Raw genomic sequence first — 21,650 nt, forward strand, 5'->3', positions numbered from 1 at the left:
TTCCGGTTTTGAGTTATTTCCCTTTAAACGAAAATTTATAGGCTTTCATTTCCAGACAAAGGCTCAGAGACCACAAAAGCTGGAGCAGAAATTTTACTGCTTTTAAATAACAGAAGGATTGAAGTTGTGCACATCGGTTTTTGTTTTTCGATTTCTGTATTCAAAATGGCGCTATACAGGGGTCAAAAATTAGAACGCCTAAAAGAGCGAAAATTAACACATATTTTCCTTTTTATCTTGAAAACTAAAAATATTTTGTTAAGACATGTAGAATAAAAGTTGTGCATAATTGCACGAGCTTTCATTTAATATCATTTAAAAGGGGCTGGCCCCTAAAATTAGGGATCTAGGGCCCTTGAAAATTTTTGCTTTATAACTCAAAAAAGGTAAATATTTCGGAATGACTGTCGATTATGAAGGTTTGCTTTAACATCTTATTATCTCATGAAATTGTTTTGTTCGAGTCTTGTTTTAAATGAGTTAGATACATGACCCATATATGTACAGGTAATTCTTTTCACTCAGCACGTAAACGCGAGCTCCTCAAGCGTGTAAACCAAAATAAACTTACTATAAATGATAAACATGGCTACATTGGATGCTCATATTTTCTTAGAATAAGGTTCTTGAAGTGTTTTGTGTTTTTCCCCCAAATTATCATGATTATTCACTGACAATTTTCCCTTTTATTTCATTTTTTTTAAATCGTATAAATCAAGTCTACTAAAAATGGAAGAAAAGATAATCTTTTCTTCTTATCATATAAAAACAAACAATATAGTTAGAAAATAAAACATAACTGTAAAGCATATACTATTCACAGCCTTTTACATTCACCTTGTTTGTTTACGATTATATAACGCGCCTCCCTCGATAACGCGGGGCAAAGTCGGTCACCGGGAATCAATCGGCGTGTTATCCAGCGACCCCCAGTCATATACACAAAAGAAACCACATAATGGATAAATTTAATTAATATGTTGAATCTTTCAAATTATTTCATAGTATCTTTGACTGATTATGTCGCTAGTGCATTTCATTCAATAATTTATTTGCTGAATTAAATGAAAGTTGCATATAATTATTTTTTTTTATAGCAAATGTTTTTCTCGACATCGAGGTCATGATCTGTCTCACCTCAAATACCATCGAAAATATGCTCCTTTGATTAATTTCTACTAGTGATAGATTTTTTGTATCTTAAGTTAAATGTACATGTATGTAAGTCAATATACGTTCTTTTGTCGGCGTCCTTAAAATGTACAACTGTATACGTCCCAAATATACAAATATCGAGCGTTTTATCAGAATACATCAATACAAAATCCCACATTCACACGCGCGTCCAAAGTATGTAGATTGAGACACACATGCGTAACTTATTCCATTGGACAACTAATTAACCTTGAACAAATAATTATTTTCTATTTAACTTGTAATTTTTTGCGAGCAGGTTTCCGTTTATTTTTTCTTATCAGCTCTCGTAATGCTTCATTAAGGTTTTACGGAGACATATAATGTACATGCATGCAAGTACAGAACATGCACGTTTTATAATTAAAGTATAATGCATATGCAAGAGTGCCCAAATATACGCATGTAGAGCCTAATCTGCGTTTGAAATACAGACATTAGAGTGAACTAATTATAGGTCCGCAGAGTTGATTATGAGTTGATTTTATAACGGGTAGCCCATCCTGTCCAGTCATCGTCACGGTTTGTAACCTCGTAATTACACAGGTAAACACTAAGGTGTCAATCTATATATTTTCACCTATATTTTCCCCCTAAAAAAATAAATTACCGAGAGATGTATCATTTTCTCCTATCATATATTAATTGACAGTATTTATGAACAGCTGTTAAAACACAGGCCTGTGTAAACGGTAAATCAAAAGAAAGGAAATCTGGGGTATGAAAAACAGAAAATATATATAATGCCTCATTCTCTGAAGATTACGTTGTCTTCAGATAACTAAAATACATGTACCAGTAAATTAATGTCTGTCGAATTTTATTTTAATGATAACATTTACTGGTGTGTACCTGTACACGCAGTGTGTCACTTTTTCTAAGCCTTCGCCCAAACGAACAATTTAGCAAATCTTGAATGAATTAATTTACACTATCCCTTCTACATATCCACACACATTCGCCTATAGCTAAAATCAGATTTGTGACCATTTCTTTATTTTATCAAGATCGGTTGTAATTAAGAGATCATGTAGGAGTATTAATATTAGTGTCCACTATTGCAAACAGTGATGTATCGTCCACGAATCGAATTTCATTATGTATGCCCTGTTACGACGCACTTTGAAAAATTACACACTTTGAAAAATATTTCCAAAGTGCGTTAAATTTGGGACCAAATCAACGCACTTTAAAAAAATAAAATTTCTTTTCAAAGTGCGTTAATATCGACTATATAAATGCACTTTGAAAAATGTGTATGGCTTGGTCAATATTCTTGCAAATCTTAGATATGATAGAAATAATTGAACCTGTTTGATAACTCTTCGGTATGGTCACTTTACGATATGAAAGTGAGCGATTTTGATTTTTCCATATATGTACTTTGAAAATTCTTTCGCCCTTAATTATTTTACTGAACTAATTTTTTTTTTTTTTACAGTTTTCATGCATTTTATGTAAACTAAAATTTATTGAAAAATTTTAACTTAATACAAGTTATATTTTTGTTAAGAATAAGCATATGTACGGGGGGGGGGGGGGGTGTCACACAAATGTTTTGCAAATACATTATATAGGCATTAAAAATTGGGGCTTACCTTGGGGGTGTATCCTATTTCAATTTAAATTATTAAAATCTACAAGTCTAGAATTTGTTTTATGCATTTTTTTCAAAGTGCGATGCCACAATGCCCTCAGTTATGTCATTACAGTTTACATCCACCTCTGTTGCCTTGTGTCAAAAGTTCAAAACGTTTTGCACCCTAGTCCTCGTTCACACGTGCGTGGCCGCAGAGAGCCGCGGGCATGTCGGTGTTAAAAATACATCGTGTACTCAGATAGTTATAAATGGAAATAATTGTAAGTGTACCAGTAAGTGACGTTTCCAACTCAAGGGAAAAACCCGAAAAGAATATTTCAATTGCAGAATTTTACGGGAATATGCTTGTACATGCAAGTTTAATTATATACATGTATTCATTTTTAAATGTACAAAAGTGGCCAAAATATATGCACACTTTTGAGAGATATATCCAAACCTTAGTCTAGAACAGATGATCTAACCCCTGTGCCACACGGGCGGTGCTCAGATTTGAAGAATTAATTCAAGACATTTTTATCAAACTTTAGTATGCTGATACACTTTAACCTTGCACTTTCCTGTGACCTTTACCTCACTTGTCTTTAATTTGCATTTTTCTTAGTATTAAAGAAACCATTTGAGATATTTTTATGTAAGCTTATGCATTATTTGAAGGGGATTTTATAATCTATATCCATTTTTTAAGATTTCAATTTTTAAGAAACTATTCAAGATATTCTCAGCAAACGTCATACATTAATACAGATTTTAATGTTGCATTATGTACTAATATACACTTGGCGATGCATTCATGTCTTATAGACATATTTCTAGTTAAATCCTTAGCTAAATCATAGTGTTGAACCTAATAAATTCTTCCGATTTGATACTGTATATGCTCAGAAAAAATAAGGCTGAACATATCCATTCATTCAGACAAGTCAAGGTTACTGACAGAGAAACTGTAAATTCGCTACAGTATTTGTACCTGTGAAACATTGTTGATACATGTATAATGCAGGGTGGGACATGATCTTGACTCAAGTTCAAGGTCACTAAAGATAAGATGTTTTGGCTGGATTCATGGACTAAAAGAATATATAAAAAACATATGTGTACTTTTCCAGTTGGTAATACACATACCGTATGATCCCTATTAACCACCCCTGCCCCCATAAGCGCCCCATAGGTCTTTTTTCAATTATTAGAAAACAAGGGCCCCCTCTACAATGATTAAAATCATCTAGAATCGTATCAAAAGTCTGCCAAAATTTGAACAAAGTGAAAATGTAACTTGTCTATTATCCAATTTCTCAGTGGAAAATGAATCATATCGCATAAATTGGGTGGATTATCCTCACTTAAAGTAAAGTTCGACATTATTTTAGCTGTTCTTTAAAATTTTTGAAGTATAAGAATGACATTAAATATTAATATGAAGAGAATACCAAAATAATCGCCTCCTTTTCGAAATTTTCTAAGCGCCCGGCGCGGTTAATAGGGATTATACGGTATTAGATTTTTATAACAGAGTTTGTCATTGCATGACGCAAGGTCATTTAGAAAGTTCAAGTTCACATACATTCCTTTACAGCATTTTTCATGGCGAAACATTGCTTGACGCAAGGTCATTTAGAAAGTTCAAGGTCACATACATTCCTTTACAGTGTTTTTCATGGTGAAACATTGTAAGTTTCTTCCTTTACAAGCCTTTAGGTTGCTTACTTGTATAACTTTATAATGTGGCTTGACCTAGACTCAAGGTTACGTCTTCCTATCCGTAGCTCCAACGGAAGACCTATTCGTTGCTTTGCAACGAGCTCGGCTCTAGTTTATAGCAATTTCAGTTGTGAAAAGATACCTCGATAATATGCTGATAGAAGTGCACTAAGATAAATAAAATGCAGCAAAGAAAGCGGCTTAAATCAGGGAAATATGTTTATAATTATATGTTTACCATTAATTGTATTTTCTCGATAAAACTAAGAAAAAAAATTAAGAAATGTACCTGTACCTATATTTGGTAATTGATTAGTACATTTAGATTTAATTGCGTAAAGTCATTCCTAGTTCTGGTGTTTGTTGTTGACGGGGAAGAGGGGGTAGGGTGGTGGTGGGGGTGGGGGGGGGGGGGCAGAATGATTGGAATGAAAAAGAAAAGATTAAATCAGTGTAAATTGTTACTAATCAAAACAAAATACTTGTTTTCCGCAAAATAGTTTTATATTCAGATGTTTGTCAGTGCTTCCTTACCTTTGTCTTAGTGCACTAAGGTCAATATTTATGACACAAGAGTACGAAAATAAAAGAAAACTTCATATTTCTCGTTTATTTTATCATAAAGGTATACTTTTTTCTTTGTTGAAATACTAGTAAAGAGATAATTCATTTCTTTCAAAAAATATGAATTACAACATTTTCACACAAAGACTTTTTAAGATATTACCTATTATGGATGTCGGAATTGTAAAAAATATGACAAGAAAAATGGGGTAATACTTATATTGTGCTCCATTATAATTTTTCATGCGAGATGAAATATAATGAATTTGCCTTTATTTTAAAGATACAAGTCAAATGATTTATATACCTGTTGATTTTAAATGTGATTTGACATTTTTGGTTCTTTTTAGCGCATATTTGGGGTAGAAGTCAGTAATGTCTCAAAATTATCTATTTTTAGCATTTCACACTGTTTTTGCACGTGCTCCTGTTCGAAAATAAGCACATAAAGGTATTGTTTTTAATACCTAAAAATTAAGAGCAAGTGGCCATGAAAGAAATGTTAAAGTTTTGAAAATTTCACACAAAGACTTTTCGGACATAGGTCCCCCCTTAATAACTCTGCAAATTCCAAGGGACCCCGACCCCCTCTAGATCTGCGCATGTTCCAGTTATAATTGTCAGCGAAAACACATCGAACAGTAGTCTGAAGGGAATTAATAAGGATCATGTGACGTCATAGTGGCCTATAAAGACCAAAAAAAATCGTGAAACTCGCTCACTTTGGGTTGACGGGTGACATAGACAGGAGAAAAAGGTAAATCTAAGAAGTTTATAATGTTGATTTTTTCCTATCTTTGTTCTTAAAAAAATTGATTTCCAGAGCTTGTTCGATCTTTAACAAGATAAGTCAGCACTTAGAATAAACGACTAAGAAATGATTATCGTTCTTTTCAAGTTTAAAAGAAACGTGATCTGTGTAAAATGTGTGTTGAAATTGAAACAAAAAACATTTTAGATAGTCGTCGACATGCATCAGACTTTTAAAATTCTTAGAATATGGTAAACAAGATGCCCTTGGGCGAATTTGCTCACCTGAGTAGTTTGGACCATGCTGTCCATTGACAGACCCCCCGACACCCCCCACCCCCGTTGTTAGAGCGTCTGCTGTCGAGTCGCGAAGTAAGGAGTAAATCCTTACGTCGCGAGTTCGCATATCGTTGTGGGACGTAGAGACCGCTCCCTCGGATGAGACCGTATACAGATATAAACCCAAGTCCCGTGTCGCAGTAGGCGCTGGCACGAAAAACACCCCTCCTTGCTCAATGGCCCCGAGTGCCGAGTATAGGACAAAATTTGCATCTTTCCACCGGCAAGTGGTGGCGTCTCCATATGAGTGAAAAATTCTCGAGAGGGACGTTAAACAATATACAATCAATCAATTAATCCCCTTGTAATACCGATTGTGACCCCACCCTACCCACGGGGGCCATGATTTGGACAAATTAGAATCTATACTACACCAATATGCTTTCACATAAATTTAAGCTTTCTGGCCCAATCGTTCTTGAGTCGGTTGAGAAGAAGATTTTCAAAGATTTTCTTATATTTTCAATGTAAAACTTGGATTTTCTATTGTGGCCCGCCCTACCCAGGGATCGTGATTTGAACAATTTAAACTCTACACTGACCAAGGATACTTCTACAAAAAATGTCATCTTTTCTTACCCAGTGGTTCTTTAACAGTGTTTAAGATTTTTCCCTATTGTGACACCGCCCTACCCCCGGAGGTCATGATTTGAACAATCTAGAATCTTTACTACCCCAAGATGCTTTCACATAAGCTTAAGCTTTTCTGTCTCAATGGTCCTTGGGAAGAAGATTTTCACTGTTAATCTTGGATTCCCTTTTGTGGTCCCGCCCTACCCCAGGGGTCATGATTTAAACAATTTAATCTTTACACTACCCCAGAATTTAGATCTACATTCCCCCAGGATGCTTCCACATAAGTTTCAGCTCTCTTTTATCTCAAGGTCAATTAAAAAAAGATAATTAGTTGTACCTTGTTGTACAGGTACTTAGTTGTACCTGTAAAGTACATTCTGTACAATGAAGCTAGCGCAATGAAGTGGTAAAATTTTCCGTCCAAGTGGAACCTTTCGAGCAAAGTTCATTGTCATACGATGACACGCCCATTTCTTTAGAAAGGTATGACACTGTCAAATTGATTATTCGAATACCCGTAGAACAGATTTTCCATAAATATAATAACCAATCAAATTGAAGGTCTACATAAACACCAGTAAACACGTGTTCGACCGAAACATGTTTTGTTGTAACTCCAACAGATATATGATAAATTCATAATTAAGGTCTTCCGTTTCCTACGGAAGACCTTCTCCTGATTCTGATGATTAAGATTATTCTTATTATTCTTTTTTTTTTTTTCCTTTTCCTAGACGCCAACTTTGAGGCCTCATATTTCACTCATTTCTCAATGGATTTTGCTCAAATTTTCAGAGTTTATAGACGTTACTAAACTCTATCAGAATTTTGTCTAGCATTCCAAAAATTCACTTCCGGTATTGAGTTATTTCCCTTTAAACGAAAATTTATAGGCTTTCATTTCCAGACAAAGGCTTGGAGATGGCAAAAGCTGGACAAGAAATTTTACTGATTTTACACAATAGAAGGATTGAAGTTGTGCATAGCGGTTTTTGTTTTTCGATTTCTCTATTCAAAATGGTGCTATGTAGGGGTAAAAAATTAGAACACCTAAAAGAGTGAAAATTTACACATATTTTGCTTTTTATCTTCTAAGCTAAAAATATTTTGTTAAAAGATATAGAACAAAATTTGCACAGAATTACAAGATCTTTCAAATGATATCTCGAAAAAAGGGCTGACCCCTAAATTAAGGGATCTAGAGGGGCCAAAAGTTTTTTCCAGATATCTCAAAAAGTATTGAGAATTTGTAATACCTCCAAGAAGAAAAGTTGTTTAAAATGTCAAGCTTAATCTATTGAAGTCATCAAAATGCGTCCGGCGACGTCACTTCCGGTCAAATCGAAAGTCGTCAGAAAATGCATATTTTTGCCGTTCTTGACAAGTTTTGGGGTAACATATGTCACTGGAAGCATAAAACTTAATTTTCCGTCTGTCGACATCACCTCCAGTCAAACCGGAAATAGCCAAAAATAGCTTATTTTTTAAGGTTTTGATGCAAAATTGAAATTATAAAGTGACTGGAGACGACTTAGCTCATTGTTTTCTTTCGTTGACGTCACTTCCTGTCAAAACAGGACGGAAGACCTACTCGTTGCTTTGCAACGAGCTTTGCTCTAGTTATTTATTCCAGTACGTGTTTTACAGAAGCGGGGAGTCTTTAGTCTCTAACTACAATTTTTTTCAAAGCTCCATTTTAGTGCATGTCATGTTGCTAGTCACAAAGACAGGGGTGTCTTAAAGCATTACGACGAATATTTCAAGTTTCACAAGAAATGGACGTATCATTAAGTAACAATTGACGTCCCATAAGAAACGCCCAAACTTCCCATCCAAACGAAAAATAAATTCATTACTGGTGTTTTTATTCTCATTTCGTGAAAATATCTTTGAAATTCTTTTAAAAAAGAACTCTTTTAAAAAAATTCCCTGAATAATTAACATTAATGAAATGTGAAGAATTTCCGATAGTAATTTAGTAAATACACATTACTTAGAGAATTTGTGTGAGTATTTTCAATATTCAACAAAGCCTGATTTTAAGAACATTGGGATCGAACTACTACCGGTATCTTAATTTTGTTTTCTTTTTCAGCTGCTCATTGATCAGTTTGTTCGCTACTCGTCCATGATGTTGAGAAGCTTAACACTACTGCTCCTGCTTTCATCCACCAAAGGCATTATTATATGTATATAGCTTACAACGTAAAATACTAGTAATAAAGCAGACTGATTCAGAATAAATAACTGCAATTTCACAATCTTCTTCTACAATTTATTCTTAATATAAATTTAGGATGGTGGTCAATAAAACCGAAGAAAGTTTGCTACACCCACATAGGATGTTTCAGCAACGCAAAGCCTTTTAACAATGCACACAGAACCTTGCCTCAGTCTCCGAGTACTATTGATACCACCTTCAGTCTGTACACCAGACAAAACAGGGATACCGCCCAGATCCTGGATCCTTATGATACAAACAAAATCTCCAGTTCACACTTTGATTCCAGTCTACCGACTGTTTTTATCACCCATGGATATAAAGACACGGCCAAGTCCGGGTGGCCATTGCAAATGAAAGACGCTTTTCTAGAAAAGGTTGGTAAAATTCTCAAAAGAATCTTTTATCAATGTGTAACAGAGACAATTTTGTGCCTAGCTCTGCTTGGAGATTGAACTAGGGGCCTCTGGCATGTCAGCCCAGTGCTCTACCAATTGAGCTAAAGGGTTAACCCACTAGCCCGAGCTAGTAGGATGCCGTGTATCTTACACTTCTTCATTGCCCCCCTCCAGAGAATAAGATGTCCTCTTTGGAGTGCCGACACCAATGGGGCGAAGTTCTAAGGGCAATCACTCTCATCAACGGGGAACACACGGGTCCCAGTGTGGGCACCAAATGTAACAGACAATTTTGTGCCTCTCCTGGGGATTGAACCCGTGGCCTGTGGCTTGCCAGTCCAGTGCTCTACCAACTGAGCACTACATATGTTAATTAGATTTTGCATGCAGATTTAAAAATGAAATATTTATTCTCTTTCAGGGAGACATGAACGTGATAGCCGTTGACTGGTCAAAGGGCACCAAGGGAAGAATTTACCGTCAATCCGCTGCCAATACCCGTGTGGTGGGCGCCACCATTGGGAACATGATCAAGGTTCTACGAGACAGCTTCAGCTTACCTCTAGGTCAGGTCCATCTTATCGGACACAGTCTCGGTGCTCAAATCATGGGGTACGCCGGGGACTGGGTACAAGGAATTGGCAGAATCACGGGTAAGTAACATTTTTGTGTAGTTATAATAGTATGTACATGCTCTATCTTCCACACTTTATACACGTACATGTATTGCAATGAAGATGTTTTAAAGTGTTTTAGAACCAGTGATACGGATAAAATGATTCTGGTCTAAATTTTAGGACTAGACCCAGCTGGCTTGTATTTTGAAAAATTTGACACCAAAGTTAAATTGGATCCTTCCGACGCGAATTTTGTTGATGTCATTCATACGGATGGAGCCTCTCTGCTGGAATTGGGTTAGTAACAAATCTGAAGAAATTCATGAAGAAAGCATCTAAGATTGTTGGCTAATGTCTTACTTTTTGTCTCATAGCTTTTGGAATCAGGACACCAAACGGACACGTTGACTTCTATCCAAATGGGGGTACAAGACAACCCGGATGTAAACGTAATCTGTGGACCAACATCTTTAACTTCTTCAAAGGAAAGTTTGGATGTGGGTATTTCTGTGAAATTTGCTACTGCATGTTTATACCATAGAACAATCATTTTTACTTAGAACCTTAAAACATGGCTATATTTAACACAATTATAATGAATTTATGCCTACAGTGAATTCGACTTTCATTCCCTATGGTTTTGAAACGCATTATGAATGTAACGGATAGGAATCTGGTTAATAGCGAATCAAAATTCTTTTGTCCTACGTATTATGCTATAAGTAATTAAGTATGTTTTGTGCATCCTTACAACGTCAAGGATACTGAGACAACTCGATAGTTGGACCCCTTGGCTTGCTTCTCAGTGAGAAGCACCAATCAGATTGGAGCTTTCAGAAGTTGATTTAAACTTCATTGTGTGTGTTACAGTCGATTGTCCCGAGAAGTTTAATGTGATTGGTCGAGAGATAAGAAGAAACAATCAAGATTTGCAATTTCCACAAAAGTTAATGCAGACAGCCCATTGTGTTGTCTCAGTACCCCTTACGTTGTAAGGATGTTTTAATTGTATACATGAATTGATAACACCTTTCTTTCCTTCAATGACTTCACGTTCAACATATCGCATGCATACAAAAATGTATCCAGTTGTCTTGTGCTAATCTCGCAGTATACAGGGAAATTTTCGCCCCCACCTTACTTTTGTTCCTTTCGCCCTACCCGCATTTGGGCGAATTTACAACGGAGCGAATTCAAAGAATACAATATAATTTCTTAAACAGAATTATGACTGGGTGGATTTAAAACGGGGCAAAAATATTTGCTAGTGCGATAAGGCAAAAATAACACGGGGCGAAATTAACCTGTATACAGTACATATATCAAAGATTATAAGCTCTCAGGGTCACTAATATTTTTGTTTTTATAGGGATTTCTAAAAGCCTTACATGCAGCCACATGAGGGCGATATACTACTTCATCGAGTCCATCAATTCCTCTTGTGAATATAAGGCGTTCCCTTGCACATCATATTTGAACTTCTACCGAGGAAGTTGTTTGTCGTGTGCAAATGGCTGCAACAGAATGGGTTTCAATGTCGATAAGAATGTTCACGGCAAATTTTATCTGCAAACAAACGCTGCGCCTCCCTTCTGCAAAAGGCACTGAATGTGGAGTTTGACATTTCCGTTTTACATTTTCTCATGCAGTGTTTCGTGGATATTTCTTAAGATGGACAAATAAAACATATCAAAAATGTTTCTTTTTCTTAAGTTTTTCAACTGAAAGCAACCAAGAAGGAAGTTCGAACTTTTTTAGTTAGAGCAGTGCAAAATTTATGGATCACTTCCCAACATCACTATGTCTGCCCGTTTTGCATGCCTTTTCTTGAAAGATTTTATATCTGCAATAGGCTTGTTACGGTCTTTCTGAGTGAAAACGTGTTAACAAGTGTAGAATACACGTTCAAATGGAATTAGATATTACTATACACACCAAGATAAGCTTATCTTGGTGGATTTGTGTACAGTATTATTAGAGAACTTGTTTTCTGGGTGAATACAAAGTGGCTCTTAATGATGGAATCCCAATACCCAAGCCATGGAATATGCAAAAGTTCTATAGTTTTGATTTTCTAATAGAAAACCAGTACTCTTATAAACATGGTTTTTAGTAATGTATATTTTTATTTGATAAATAAAGTACAACAGGAAGGACAGTACTAATATATATATATATATATGTGCAGATGTCTATCTGCCGTCATTATGGTAGAAAATCCAGCAGACGCCTTATTGTCACACGGTGAGGGTATCAATACGCAGTTGTCTATCTGGGTAGAAAATCCGACAGCAGTCTTATTCTTATTATCTGGGAGGATCACTTTATTCCACTGGCAACCAGCATTCGCGACAACAATATTATTATTTCCTGATTTATTATTTCCAAATTTGGATGAAAGAGTTTCTGATCGAAATTAGGTGAGTGATGAACATTTACTTGGAATTACACAAGACAACAGAAAAGATCTGAACCCCAAAACTCGAGTATTTTTAGCGAACGAAGGGCCTGGGCGCTTTTTCCTCCTGGCCATCTTTGGAACCATAGAGCGACGTGAGCGTCGTTTGGGGCGGCATGGCACGACATTTAATTTTGTCACATGGTTAGAATCACTTGTTTTACAGTTTGGACCAGAACTCAAAGTTTTTCTTGCAGGGGTGAATAAAGGGTTACAAAACTTTTTATTATTTAATTAATGGTATCGGATACACTTTACTCTTGCAGAATTTCTCTCTGCAATCCAGATACAGCCGCTGCCATCAATGCACAAATCGCAAACCTTGTCCAAAGATCTCCCACAAGTGATGTATCGGATAAATTTACCATTTTCTTCGACTAGATGAATGCAGCTATTGTCTAGGTCTGACAGTAAAATGTTACCATCTTTGTCAGTTGCAACTCCTCTTGGTTTGAAAGGTTTACCAAACGTTGCAAACACATTTCCATGATATTTGAAGCGGAACCTGCCCATTTTATCTGTCACAACAAGTGCTGTTGTATCTGAAACACAAACATCGCCATTTCTGTTTTCTGCGAGAAAGTAATCATAGCAGCCTGAGTGATAAAGTGGTTTCTCCTTGTCATCATACTGAAATTCATCCCGGATTTGGGCATCAATAATTCGGACAGTTTTGGACTGTCTGCTGTCCTCGCTCCTCAGAACCGCGAGGAGACCAGAGACGGGACAAGTTGTGCTTGTAATTGCCTCTGCGATCCAACCTGCTGGAACGCTAAAATACGTCCGTGTGTCACTAGTTCCTTCTCTTCTCAAAATGCTAACCCCATCACAAACAAATAAAATATCCATTTCAGTCAAACAGAAAGAAACTGCATTAAGGCTAAACACCAAGGTCTCTAATATTGAACCGTCACGCATGTCCACACATTTCACCGTGTTCTCATTGCCACAGGTCCATAATTTCTTTGTCCTTGATGAGCATGCAACCCTATAGAGTAGTTTATATGGTAGGGCGAAAGAATGTGTCACCTTGTCTGTAGAATCCGATGCACTGACAGCAGAGGTTTGACCATCATTGCTTTTGAGGGTGTATCCCGGCTTGTACAAAAACCGAGATTTTGGAATTGTTCCGAAGAACTTCTCTAACAGATCGTAAGAGATATCCTTTGCTTCAAAGGTTGAGGGGATTATATTCTTCAAAGCAGGGATTTGTCGTAGTTTTGCATTTTCAGATTTGTAATTCATTATATTTGTGGAATTCTTTGACCTCGCTATCAGTTTGTTTCTTTTCGCAGTCTGTTTTGCCAGAGACAGCAAATCATTGATATCGTCTTTCTGTTGACCAATGGCTTTAGCATCATCTTGCTTCATCTGTTGGACTCTGGCTTTGTACTTTTTGATTACAGCGTCTACTGCCTTGTGAACCTGCTCTCCGTGCTCCTCCATGGAAGTCTCCAGCTTGACGTAGTCTTGCAGCAGTTTCTTCAATTTGTCTTCCTCATCTTTTACAATATCTTCAAATTCGGGAATGATGTGTGATTCCAGTTCCTCCGTTTCCGTCTCAATTTCTTTGCAAAGAGATCTGCACAACTCGGTCATTTCTTGCACTTTATGGCTGTTGTGGTCGGTGGAAAGGCATTTTAGACAAATGGGACCGTGGCATTCCAAACAGATCAAGTCGCACTTGTGATTGGAGTGGACGGAACAAGTTGGCAAGATGATTTCCTTGTCCACAGAGTGAAAAAGAACAATATCATGTTTCTTGGATTTGTCGGATGTCATATGTGTGGCGACACAAGGACTGCACAAGTTTGTGTGACACGTGTTACAATGCACTTCCGCTGGGAACTTTTCCCGGCAAGGGTCCGAGCAAATGTCACACCTTACTACGTCTTCTACATAAAAGAAAGATAATCATTGCATAATATACAGACACACTCACACACCCTCAGAGAGAGAGAGAGAGAGAGAATGGGGTGGAGATGAATCGAATTGATCGAGATTACAGTTATCGCTCCCACAGGGGCTTGTCACGAAATATTTATCTTCTTTTAATAAAGTTACCCCTACTATAACCAGAAGTCTCTGTCGAGACTGTAGCTCTACTGGTTTATACTTAAAACAAAGGAAGAGAAAAGTAGCAGCTGGGACTTGAGACTTTAAATCAGCAATAAATAGAAAAATGATCCTTGCCACTCATCAAAATAAAAACCAATGCACAGAATTATGTATCTTAGTATAGTCTACTTGTGTGCCAAGTTATACTGAAATCAGACCAAAACTGCAGGAGGAGTAGCATTTTGAAAGAATTTCACAGAAATTTCTATTTTTAGTAACCACGGCAACATTGTTCATTGAAATCAAAAACCGATGCACAGAATTATGTATCTTAGTGTAGTCTACTTGTATGCCAAGTTATATCAAAATCAGACCAAAACTGTAGGAGGAGTAGCATTTTGAAAGAATTTCACAGAAATTTCTATTTTTAGTAACCACGGCAACACCGTTTATCGAAATCAAAAACCGATGCACAGAATTATGTATCTTAGTGTAATCTACTTGTGTGCCAAGTTATACTGAAATCGGACCAAATCTGTAGGAGGAGTAGCATTTTGAAAGAATTTCAAAGAAATTTCTATTTTTAGTAACCATGGCAACACCGTTCATCGAAATCAAAAACCGATGCATAGAATTATGTATTTTAGTGTAGTCTACTTGTGTGCCAAGTAATATTGAAATTGGACCAAAACTGTAGGAGGAGTAGCATTTTGAAAGAATTTCACAGAAATTTCTATTTTTAGTAACCACGGCAACACCGTTCATCGAAATCAAAAACCGATGCACAAAATTTTATTTCCTATCTAGCTTGTAACACGAGCTTTGATTGGTTACAAAGTCGGGTGTAAATATCCGTGCACCCGACTTGAGCCGGGTGTAAATAAAACGTGACGTCACAATGCATACAGTAGTTATCTAATCCATAGATTGAGACACACTTTGATGTTCACAGAGCATTTTTATGGGTACAAAGGAAATAAATTCGTTATCCAGGTTCAATCAAGGGTGTACGGGGATTTACCCCGGGTTTTATTCCATACACCCTGAGGCCTACGGCCTCAGGGTGTATGGAATAAAACCCGGGGTAAATCCCCGTACACCCTTGATTGAACCTGGATAACTAATAATGTATCTTAGTGTAGTCTACTTGTGTGCCAAGTTATATTGAAATCAGACCAAAACTGTAGGAGGAGTAGCATTTTGAAAAATTGTTTACAGACAGACAGACAGACGGACGGATGACGGACGCATTACTATTGCATAAGCTCTTCTGGTCTCTGACCAGTAGAGCTAAAAAAAATAAGTAAATAAATAAAATTCATCATAGCTTATCTCATATACATCAGAATCTCATCATTTCCAATAATTTTTTATCCAATGATTATTTTTAGGATTCAACATTGTAAATACATGTATAATAAAGTTTTACAGTTATACTCTGTGTCATAACACAGGAATGAAAGCAAAGCTGCTTCATATCTTCCTAGCCTTCATTCACTTTACTGTTTGACACAAAGTGGAGTTGTTTGCACAATCATGAATTAGCTTTTTTGCCTCCACTGTATTTATTCTTGAATTCTTAGCATTATTCATGAATTAGTGCATCATTGTTCATTCTGGAGCCATTGAAATACAAAGCCTACTTAAATAAGTAAAACAGTAATTAAAGGGGGGTACATTAATGTCAGCCCTAATAGAGATACCAATAGAAAATACAGATTGATTAACTCACCCTGCTCATGAAGTGAGCGCTGCCGTCTGACTCGGAGCCTGAGCTGGCTTTACTGCGGGGCTGTGACTTCCTGTTACTGCTCAACGAATTCAGAAACTCCTCTTCCTCCTAGTGATAAAGTTATTTATATTTAGACATTCAGAAAACAAAGATGTTTTAGCAAATATTCTCTTTATAAAAGTGATATCCATTTATATAATAAATTGAGAACTTAGGCCAAAAAAAATAATAGTCCGGTTTCCTGCTACCAGCCTGAAAAAAATAGGGTATGTAGGTCGGAAAATTATTTTATTTTTTTAATTCTATTTTTTTTTTTTCCAATGGTATTTGTTGGATATGCACTATTACAAAACCAAATTAAACATATCATTGGTCAATATTATTATTTAAAATAAGTAGTGTTTCATGCAAGTCCATATTTAAAACATATATATTTCGTGAAATACCACTTGAATGTATATTTTTTTCACTTTTGGATCATGAAATTTTCGATTTTCCCTCAAAAACTAAATAAAAACTTTAGGGTCGGGTGCAAAAAAATAGGGTAGGTCGGGTAGCAGGAAACAAGACTATTTTTATTTTTGGCCTTATGGTGCCATGTTAAAAATTTTTGTACACTCTAGTTTTAAACCAACTTTTTCAACCTCAAAGCTTAAGCAATGAAGTAAACAATTAGCACTGTCCAAATAATTTTTGGTGAAGTTTTTACCTGTTTCTGCTTCTGTTGTCGACTTCTATCTTCGTATGTTTTAGAGAACTTTACTCTCAATTTGTTGTCTCCGATGGGAAATTCGTGATATTTACGAATGGCTTTCTCACACTCATTGACTGTCGCCATCTTGACAAATCTGAAACCAAATCAACATAACCAAACAAAGATACTCCATCTAAAACACAGCTTCTCGGAAATCGTCAAGCTTCAGTGTTCAAACTTTTTTTTTCTCTTGTTAACTTTCTCTTTACTTTCACTCTTTACTTTCGTTCATATTCATAATGGACCTCAGTTAATTTTATTTAGAGGGAAAATTAATATCGAATAGAACATCAAGATCTGATCTCACTACTATACAACTCACCCATACGTATTCCCAGTCCCTTCCATTTTGGACTTCATTTTCTTTGCTTCCACACAAGTGCCAGCCTTACTAAATAAATTCACCAATCCTTCCTGCAAGTTAAAATCAAACTTTATTTTTTTTCCCATCAGTCATTTAATTTTCAGGTAATTAATTCTAATGAAATTGTATACAGATTTATTTCTTCTGGCAGTGCCACTCCTACTTTACACCATTCGCAAAACTAAGAACGGCATTGTACAATAATAAATTATCACTTCTTTCAGCATGAACATTACTAATTCTGAAACACACTTGGTCGGGCATTTATACATTTAATTACTTGAATGTCTTGTACTTACTTCTGTCATTTCATCTGGAATTCCGGTGACATACAAGGACACACCACTAAAGTAACAAGATACACATATTAATTCAAACCAAGTCTCCCCCTGCGCCCCCCCCCCTTCAAACTATGATATCATCAAGAAAATTTCAGCTTCATTTAATGTTATTCTACTGTACACTGACTTCTTGAAATCTCAGGCTCAAATAAACCAAGAAAACTTCCAAGATATTTGGTAGGTCAAGTCGTCAAGAATAAAATGAAATAAAGTGACAGACAAGTTCCATCTAACTTTGACATGTCACCAATATTTATTTATTTGACATTCTAAAATCCAGATACAGTGGACCTTCAGATATCCGGACGTCAGATATCCGGATGCTTCAGTATCCGGACGCTTTTTCATCGGAACAGAATTTCAAAATGTTATTATGTCTTGTTTAATTGGTGATGCAGGTATCCGGACGCTTCACATATAGGGACAAATTGACTGGGAACCAAAGCGTCTGGATAAATGAGGCTCCACTGTACTCCAATTTAACTGTACAAATATATTCCTTTTTGAGGCGCATCGTTTTCGATGCAGTCTCATTGCGATCACCTGGCAATTCTTTCTTATCTAAACTGCGGCGGCAAAGGACTCAACAATATTGATTCTTAACACGTTATTAAAAATAGTGCTAATGTACATTGACAAGTTGGCGATATCCATTGTTAATTTTAAACAGCTAATAACATAAAATCTCACACATACATGTTTTTACTTTGAATCAACAGAGGTTACAAAAAATGAGAAAATAAACAATTAAAACAAAGAGAGATAACAACAACAAACGTGCCCTACGCGGAGTAAAATCTATTTGCATAACAACAGCTCGTACGATAAATTACTCGGTTTTGTATCGGGTTCATAATAAACCGTATACCACGCCCGATTGTTTATTTTAGTCCCGTATAATTTACATGAAGATTTCATGTATATAACATTTGTTATATTGTGCCATTTATATTGGGAAAAAGTTAAAAACAAAGTACTGATATTTATAAAAGTGCACATAATGAAAGAAACTGAAATAATTCAGATATGAAATTATATCAATTTTTTCAATAATCATTACTAGTAATTTCTATATTGACATTCATTATTTCATCTTCCTAATAGTAAAAGAATAAAAATAAAAAAAAAAAGAATTAAAATACATTAAAATCAGTTATGATTTAATTAAAATATCAATATATCAGACTATCTTTAAAAAAAAAAAGTTTTCCTCTCCTGCACATGATCGATTGGCTAAAACTCAGAGCCATGGCTCAATTTTTTTTAACCTCAAAGAAACGTTAGTTATTTTTTAAATCCTTATTCCTGGATTCTTTCATTCCCTTAACATTGATGTTGAATTTCTCTAAGAAAAAAAAGTTTTATACCTTCAATGCGATGCGCCTCTCAGGCCGTCAGGCCTTTGATTTTTTTCTACTAACCCATAGCGGTCTGGGCCCCTCTTTGGCATGTTTTTACCGTGTCCTCTGTCATACTTGTTAAATTCTTCATCTAGATGGTCATCCTTCATAGGGTTCCAGCTATCTAAATCTCTGTAACGTTTATCACATGTACAGCAATACATCAATGATAAACCATGACATTATTACTGTTATCTAAATCTTTTTACCTAATATTGGCACAAGAAGTTACCTCCAATTTAAGTTTGTAAATTTTTGTCAAATTCATTTCCAGAACAGATAAATAAAGAAGTTCTAAACTGAATTCACTTCTTGTACATTGTTAAAATAGAAAACGCAGTAAGCTTACGTTTAAATTGTTTTATATCTGCTGAATTAACTTAGGCCATATAAAATTAATCTTTAGATTCTCATCCCCGCCCGCCCCTCTCAAAATGTCCCGCCCCGATGTTTTTTATTTTGATTTTTGGGTATTTTCATGTATTTTTATTCAGTAAGAATTTGGGTCAAAGTTTAAGAGTTATCTCCCGTCTGTACTAAAAGTCGCGTGTCGCTATTAATAGCAAAAACGCCATGTGAAGAATGGAGAAAAATCGGTAATAAACAATAAAAGCAGTTTAAATGTGTAAGGAAAAGATAATTTGTCAGTATAGAGAAGGCAGAGAAGAAAAAATGGCATTTAACACATATAGATACCATCACTGGCAGGAGCAAGTATGTAGAGAGATTGTAACCAAGTAAAAATAGACGAGGAAAGTCAAGTTATATATAACGATCTCTAGCTGTGTGACTTACCTTTGAAATAAAAAAAAATCTACAAAATCGTAGACAGACTTAAGAGAAGGCCTAGATTTTTCAGTAGAATAATTATTAGAACATTTATATAGATTTTGCAAAATAAGAAGTCACGCATACACAATTTATTGGTATCCCCACCTCATTTTGTTGCCATATAATGTGCACTTGATAATTTGTTAATTAACAATAAATATTTAACTTTTAAAGACAAAAATTTCTTTAAATATTTAAAAGAATATGAAAAGAATTAAATCTATTCATATTTGCATTAAAGTAATGAAAAAAATGTGTACGGGGCGTCCATTGTTTTGTTGATACTTAGGTCTACATATAAATTAACAATTATAAAAATAAAAAATAAAATCCGCCCACCCGCCCCAATTTTTTTGCAAATTAGGATGAGAATCTAAAGATTAATTTTACCTGGCCTTAAGTATATTATATTATTTTTCATACAAAGGTCACCTTAAAATTAAAGTGAAAGTGAAAGTACAAACTTCATTTTCCTGGATCAATATATAATTCATTAAGTTAGTGCGAAACTTGAATGTCTAATTCAGACTATATGCTCATGTTAGAAAAAAGAGCATTTTAAATAATTGAAATTCCTAAAAGGAAACTTTAAATAACTTGAAAGATTTTGAAATACAGTTGTTCTTTAAGGAATGAAATTTAAAAGCTTACAAACTTAAAAATCTTTAGTTTCATCATTTATTCTAGTCTTATGGGAATTTCATTTAAATATTCATTGGAATCAGCTCCAAAATCATTTTAGTAAAAAATTACTATGGTACATACCCATTTGAAGCCATTATCTGAAAAAAAAAACCCAGAAAAATCTTCCTATAAACCTGAAGTCTCTGTCGAGACTGAAGCTCTACTGGTTTGAACTTATAGCAAAGAAAGAGAAAAGTACTTAAGCAGCTGGGATTTGAAACTTTACAACAGCAATAAATTGAATAATGATCATTGATAAAGTCTCTTTATGTTCTTAGTGTAGTCTACTTGTGTGCCAAATTATTTTGAAATCAGACCAAAACTGTAGGAGGAGTAGCATTTTGAAACAATTTTACAGATATTTCTATTTTTAGTAACCACGGCAACACCATTCATCAAAATTAAAATTCGATAAACAGAATTATGTATCTTAGTGTAGTCTACTTGTGCGCCAAGTTATATTGAAATCAGACCAAAACTGTAGAAGGAGTAGCATTTTGAAACAATTTTACAGATATTTCTACTTTTAGTAACCACGGCAACAACATTCATCGAAATCAAAAACAGATACACAGATTTATGTATCTTAGTGTAGTCTACTTTTGTGCCAGTTATACTTAAATCAGACCAAAACTGTAGGAGGAGTAGCATTTTGAAAGAATTTCACAGAAATTTCTATTTTTAGTAACCACAGCAACACCGTTCATCAAAATCAAAAAACGATATACAGAATTATGTATCATAGTGTATTCTACTTGTGTGCCAAGTTATACTGAAATCAGATTAAAACTGCAGGAGGAGTAGCATTTTGAAAGAATTTCACAGAAATTTCTATTTTTAGTAACCATGGCAACATTGTTCATTGAAATCAAAAACCGATGCACAGAATTATGTATCTTAGTGTAGTCTACTTGTATGCCAAGTTATATCAAAATCAGACCAAAACTGTAGGAGGAGTAGCATTTTGAAAAATTGTTTACAGACAGACGGACGGACGCCGGACGCATTACTATCGCATAAGCTCTTCTGGTTTCTGACCAGTAGAACTAAAAATACACTGTGTGTTTT

The 21,650-nt window shown here is 35.3% G+C and overlaps 2 protein-coding genes across 2 annotated transcripts; one reads left to right on the plus strand and one right to left on the minus strand.

Annotated features, from left to right (window-relative positions):
- The first annotated feature begins 400 nt into the window (after positions 1-400).
- On the plus strand, positions 401-11,639 carry LOC134280318 (inactive pancreatic lipase-related protein 1-like). Its single transcript, XM_062762735.1, has 6 exons — positions 401-419; positions 9,021-9,322; positions 9,765-9,996; positions 10,141-10,257; positions 10,335-10,457; positions 11,330-11,639. Exons 1-6 carry the CDS (start codon positions 401-403, stop codon positions 11,566-11,568), a joined length of 1,032 nt encoding a protein of 343 aa, XP_062618719.1. The 3' UTR covers positions 11,569-11,639.
- A 435-nt stretch (positions 11,640-12,074) lies between these two features.
- Positions 12,075-20,684, minus strand: LOC134280319 (uncharacterized). The gene is made up of 7 exons (XM_062762737.1): positions 20,664-20,684; positions 19,089-19,199; positions 17,626-17,671; positions 17,285-17,376; positions 16,918-17,056; positions 16,205-16,316; positions 12,075-14,313 (listed from the first exon to the last, which is right to left on the minus strand). The coding sequence occupies exons 1-7, from the start codon at positions 20,675-20,677 to the stop codon at positions 12,653-12,655; spliced, it is 2,175 nt and encodes a 724-aa protein (XP_062618721.1). The 5' UTR covers positions 20,678-20,684; the 3' UTR covers positions 12,075-12,652.
- Between the last annotated feature and the right edge of the window lie 966 nt (positions 20,685-21,650).

Source organism: Saccostrea cucullata, unplaced genomic scaffold (assembly GCF_032062105.1).
Source record: "Saccostrea cucullata isolate Sc308-1 unplaced genomic scaffold, CSIRO_AGI_Scuc_v1 ctg216, whole genome shotgun sequence".
NCBI classification, from domain to species: Eukaryota; Metazoa; Mollusca; class Bivalvia; order Ostreida; family Ostreidae; genus Saccostrea; species Saccostrea cuccullata.